We start from the raw sequence: 6,000 nt of genomic DNA, 5'->3' as shown, positions 1-6,000 counted from the left end.
TTACAGACCATAAAATGTTTAAAATAGGTTTAAAAGGTTGAGAAATGTGCAACAAAATTAATAAAGGAAACTTTAATTTTGTTAGAGGATGGGACAGACATTTAGTGTATAGAAAAATGCTCTGAGGTGCAACATATGTCGTTACAATATGGCATAACCCTGTTAGAAAAAATATTTAACTTCCGCATAGAGCTGTATTTTATTTTTTTTTTACTGTGTGTCTCATTTTACAGACGAGGGTCACTTACAAGACCCCAGCTCAACAGGGTCACTTACAAGAGTGCTAAATCAGGTTTAATCCTTTGGTAACTTTTATAATACTCACATGGAAATAAATATTCAGTTACACACCATTTTAAAGACATACGTTCTTTAGAACAGTTAGTATAATAAAACAGATTTAACATTTGTTTGTTACTAAGGCAGCCTATGATAAAGTGTCTACACTCTGCCAGCTCTATCTGATCCAACGCAGGAAGACCTTTACAAGAAATTAACAATACAGCAGCTTATAGAAGTCATTTTACCTTTATCATGCAAACACACTTATCCAGACAAGTACTGTGCTGCATATTTTGTGCTCGAAATGTTTTCAAACTATTAACAAGCTGTCGCGATCAAGAAATCCATTCCTATTTATAGGGCGTTTAAACCACAAGTCTGTGATGCATAAACACATTCTTGAGATTTAGATTTTTAGGAGTTTGTCATCTTGATGCATGGGGGTTTTGCGTGCTTTACCCACCTTTCAAAGTGATCTGGAATTTAGACATCCCAGTGCATTGTGAGGAGAATAAGTACGCCCTTAACCTACTGTTCCTTAGAACAGGGGATAAATTTTAAAATGAAAATGCAGAGTAGTGTGCAACCCCCTCTTCTACACCCACAGTTGTACTGTAGTGACAGGCAGTGTTTCCTTTAAAACCCCTCCACTATTGGACAGACACTTCTGTCTCTCCAGCCGTTTGCAAGAGCTGGTCCATTGAAGTGAATAGAATGGCACAGTGTACCAGATTGGGCAAAAAAGACTAGGTATGCACTTGCCAGACATATCTGCTCTATTTGACAGCAGTGAAGCAGTTCAGAGAAACAGTTCATTAATAATTACAAATAAAATGCTATACAAGATTTAAGGAACAGAATTGTGCGTTCGTTCTGAGAATACGTGAATGTGAAAATCCATTGGCGCGTAATGCTTGTAGAATGTTTTCCAAATAGCCAATAAGTTAAATTTAAAAGGAAAGATGGCAGGAGGAGCAATAAAATTGCACCAGTTGTAGTGATGTTTGCATCACTGTTAAAGTTTAGTCAGCATTTTTCTCAGACACCAATTTCATGAGATATAACTCAAATGTGCTTGAAGTTCAGCATACAAATCTAAATATATATATTTTTAAATAGGGCTTTCTTATAACAATGTTTAAGACGGTCTGATTTTATGTACTTTTTTTTTTTGGTTTAAGTTCCCAGATTTCATATTTAAGCCAAAGCAATTCAAGATTGATTTTAAAAATGAAAATTTGGAAAGTGATTTGTGAATAACACTCATCACGTTTGGCATTCTGGAGAGAAAATACACTACCAAGGTATTAGGCATTTTTAATAAGGATTTTTACTACATAGCCTATGTCCTAAATACATATTTACGAGAGTGGAACAGTTGTGTACAAAATATGCTGTTTAAAAAGTATTTATACATATAAATCTAACCAATAGACCTGAATGGAGTTTTTCTGGTTTATCAGATATGATATGCATTTGAAAAAAGCTGCCTAAATATATATTTACACAATAGACCTCAGCTAAATGTGTTCTTTTAAAAAATTAAGAAAAATATATAAACATGTTTGCCTGATAGACCAGAACTGCTCCTATTGCATAAAAATGTTTAGGCAGTTTTAAAAAAAGTTTGTCTATATTTATTCCTTTGAAACTGTTCCATTCCGTCACAGATTGCTCAGACAGTCCCAGTCTTTTGGGGATACGTGCTGAATGTTCAGATTTAAAAAAATGTCTGTTTTTCAGAGACTAAATTAAGGAACATCCTGGCTAAGAGTTATACATTTTACAGAAACTCTATAGAAAGGGTTCAACTCAGTTTTGATACCAACTCAGGAAATTCAAAGCAAAAGGAAGACACTCAATCCTGAACTCACTCTATTGTGGTTAAAAAAATATATGGTGAGTAGACAGAATGTCCGCCTTGATATTAGACTCTCCTGGCTTCTGTCAGTTAATTCAATCTTCATGTTACTTAATCTGTTAATGTGTTTTTCTTCTCTCTAAATAACATAGTATTTCACTACCTAACCAGGGGTATGAAACTAACAATTATGTGTTTTTTGCCTAATTACAGAGCTGAAGTTCCTTTGCAATTTCATTTGGGCAGAATGTATTTTCTTTTTTGTAGTCAGTTCTCTTGCTCTGTTTGAGGTCTCTAACCTCCATAACAGTTACTCATGAGTTTGACTAGCTAGGCAGAGAAGATTGCTCTAGGGTCTAAGAAAAGATATATGGATTTAAGTCATGAAGAAAATGAATGTATCCCCTGCTCAAGGATTTTACAACTTTTCAGTTTTATAATCATCCCAATGTCTAAGTGTCCTTTGGAAATTACTGAGATGTTGCCATTTGACAAGGAAAAAGTGAGAAGACTGTTCTCCAAACTATTCGTTATTGAGGGTAGCAGTTCTCAAACTTTAGAGTTCTTCAGCAGTCAAACATGAAACTTTATTTAAATATTGTTGTTTTAAGTTCTTCTATACAATCCCCTCTTTCCCCAGAAGTTTTGATGAAAACCACAAACAAAACTGTATACACTATATAAACAAGATTTGTCAGGTTTGAAAATAAAAGTTAAAATTTACAATTCACTTTAGCCCTCACTGAATGTAGACATGAATCTTGATAATTCATCTGATATTAGTTTGTCAATGTTATAATACACTGGGAATAACTTTGCTGTTTCACTCAATATGTTGTGCAGATAAATTAATCTCAGTTGTAATGAAGTTTAACTCAATTAGTGATAGAGAGTGACACTAGCAAAAGAAGTGAACTACATTAGATTGTTGTGGTACAGTAAACTGTCTGGATTGCTTACCAGTGGTCACCAGTTTTGAGAAATGAAACACTGATTTTTTTCATTATACTGATCTTACCTATGTAACACTGGTGCAGTAAAACAGCACAAGCTAATTCCTGTATTGTTACGGTCTGACAGATTTGCAATATAAAGTTAAACAGCAAAGAAATGCTTCAACACCATGTAGTGAAACAGATTCCGCAAAAATAAAAAACCAAAAAACATGCAGAAGCCTTTTTTCAGTCTCCAGCTGCTTCTTAGTGGGTTCACTCATTGCCATACATTACTTGCCACACTATCAGGTGACTCCTCTCAGCTTTGGCGACAGAAGGTTCAAGTTGCAGAGCTTCCCCAAGAAGTTCAGATTCCCCACCTTCATCACCTGAGAAACGACAACTTAGATTCAGCTGAACATACCAATGAAAATAAACTGGTCTTAGCACTATACACCAGGAAGGGTCAGTGTGGTAACAGGCAAGAATACACAATAAAAGACCGTTGCCATCTGCCTCTAGAGCCACAGCAGATTCAAAACCCTTAACAAAAAAAACTAAGTTAGCAAGCTGGAAACTTGCACTACAAATATTCCACAATAGTGCATTCTGAAGACCATATTTATTAATACTAGCCCTGGCCTAAGTTAACTGTAACTGATAAATGTCTCATTTCATTTATTTTCTGCTAATCTAAGGTTTGATGCTAGGGTACATAAAGCAAAGTAGAAAAGGGACACAACGTTTACCCTGCATATCACCCAAGCAGAAGTGTTGACATGAGTGGGACTGCAACAGAGAGGAAGAGCTTGCAGACATACAAGCCAAATAAACAGAGCCAAGCATCCGGATACATAAAATGCTTCTCTGACCTAGGAGTAGAAACTGAATGCAAACTGTCACCATGAAATGTTAATGTAATCTGTACAGAAGCTGTAACACTTAAAGTCTGCTGTGAATTCTTTAGTCTTTCCTCTCTCATGACTTGTTCTCATTTTAACTGCTTCACACCATTAGTTTGTCTCACAACTCAACCACTGTACCTCAGTCCTAACCTGCATTAACCCCCCAGTGCTGCACGGATGCCCTTGAACAGAAACCAGTTATGGCAAAACAAGTGATTTTGCAATACGTATGAATAAATGGAGGTTTGGCCTAGACCACTTGAACTACCCTCTGAAGTCTGTTTACAGGTAACAGGCCAACACACTAACCCACTACAGCATATAGCCCTCACTGTAGCTTGTATGTGACATCTGTACAGAAGAGTTTTAATATATCCAGGTGATGTGGGAACATGATGAAAACATTAGAAAGGCTTGAAATGGTTGTCTGGGTAGGTTAGACTGATTAAATCGAAGTATGACTTAGGAAGCTAAACATTGCCTGCATCTTTAGATTGATCTTCAGTTGTATGTTACTGTTTTACACCAGATAGTAGTGTGCTACAAAATTGCGCTGTCTTCATGGAATTTGAGAAGATTTTTTGACTTTATATTAGAGAGATGTAAAAAAGTGCTGGAAGTGAAGCAGTCAAAACTAGATCCATCAATCATGAGATTATCAGCCACACTTTTTCACTAAATTCTCCATTTGCAGGGCAGTACATTAATTTTTTACTTTGATTTGATTTTATAATTTTGGCCAGAAGGGGCAAGGGGTTGTACATTGTTAACTGCTTTGTAGTGGTTACACCTATTAACTCTTACGCTTCTCATTCATGTATTTCTTTCCTAAAGCAAAGGCTTTTGATTAAGTAAACTCTTGTTTATATGGTAAACGTACACCAAGTCAATACAGGTTGGATCAATGCAAGTGTGTTACTGGAACAACAGGAACCTTTACAAGCTTCTGTATGAAAAAAAGGGCAAGTATATATCTGAACTGATTTTTCCTTTTTTCTTATAAAGGAAACTTGAACATTTTTCTGGACAAAGACTCATGTAATCTTTAAAAATACAGTTTAATATAAATTAAGACAAGGGCACATGCTCCAGCAATGTAAGATATTAACACAAAAGGACTTAATTCCTTGTTGTCAAAGTACTCCAAGAAATACAGTAACATGACTCATGGCTTGAATGAATATTTGTATGCAGATTGCATTAGCCTTGACAAAGACTTAACTAAAATCTTTTTGTTTTATCCATCTCTCCTCCACTTTTCCACAGCCCGAGTTCATATGTATCACTGACTTATTTGCCCATTAATAAAAACAGGGCTTTGGAGCGGAGCCCGGAGCTGAAGCAGCTCCGAAGCAGTGGAGCTGCAGGTTTTTGCCTGGAGCTGGAGCAGAGCCGGAGCACAGCTCCAAGGAAGACTTCTGCCACTCCCCAAATAAAGTCCTGTTTCTTCTAGCTTAGGTAGTGTAGCTGCATTTCAGAAGTGGGTGAGTGAAGGGATTCCTAGATAGTTAATATATGAACTACAGTGTATCTAAATGTATGAAAGCATTCTGAAATCCTTCTCGATGAAAGGCATTAAGACTAATAACTCATTCTCGCAAAGAACATGGTTACAGTTTCAATTCGGTCTTATATTAAATCCATGCAGAGCTAATATTTATCCAAACAAATTTAGATACCAGAAACATTCATAAATTACTGTCCCCTTCCTTAGAAGCCTCATAACAGATTTAGCTTTTAAATGGGAAAATAGATCAAGTCATTAACTATCATAAAGCACTTTTACTGCATTATACAAAGGTAATGAAAACACATTTTGCAAGATCCAACTTCTTACCCATCCTGAAGTCAATATAGCCCTCTCCTCCACTTATCACCAACATAGATTTTAAGGGAGTTTGGCTGAAGAATTCTTGGGCAGATTTATCACCTGATAGTTCTGCTCCACCACTGTTGGCTGGGCAAACAACTTGACCTGTATTTCAGAAAAAAAACATTGTTTTTATTCAGCACCTTG

At 36.1% G+C, this 6,000-nt stretch overlaps 1 protein-coding gene across 5 annotated transcripts in view; it reads right to left on the bottom strand.

Annotated features, from left to right (window-relative positions):
- Positions 1 to 202: 202 nt before the first annotated feature.
- The window catches only part of SPAG9 (sperm associated antigen 9), a 106,584-nt gene continuing 100,786 nt past the window's right edge, over positions 203 to 6,000 (bottom strand). For all 5 annotated transcript variants that reach the window (XM_026654380.1, XM_026654384.1, XM_026654381.1 and 2 more), the window contains 2 exons: positions 5,821 to 5,958; positions 203 to 3,467 (listed from right to left, as the gene is read on the bottom strand). In XM_026654380.1, coding sequence (XP_026510165.1) covers positions 3,352 to 3,467; positions 5,821 to 5,958 — 254 coding nt within the window. In that variant the 3' untranslated portion in view covers positions 203 to 3,351. The remainder of the gene's footprint in view (positions 3,468 to 5,820; positions 5,959 to 6,000) is intronic.

This window comes from Terrapene carolina, unplaced genomic scaffold (assembly GCF_002925995.2).
Source record: "Terrapene carolina triunguis isolate 2854851 unplaced genomic scaffold, T_m_triunguis-2.0 Scaffold192, whole genome shotgun sequence".
Taxonomy (NCBI): domain Eukaryota; kingdom Metazoa; phylum Chordata; order Testudines; family Emydidae; genus Terrapene; species Terrapene triunguis.
This window is presented reverse-complemented; position numbering and strand designations above follow the sequence as displayed.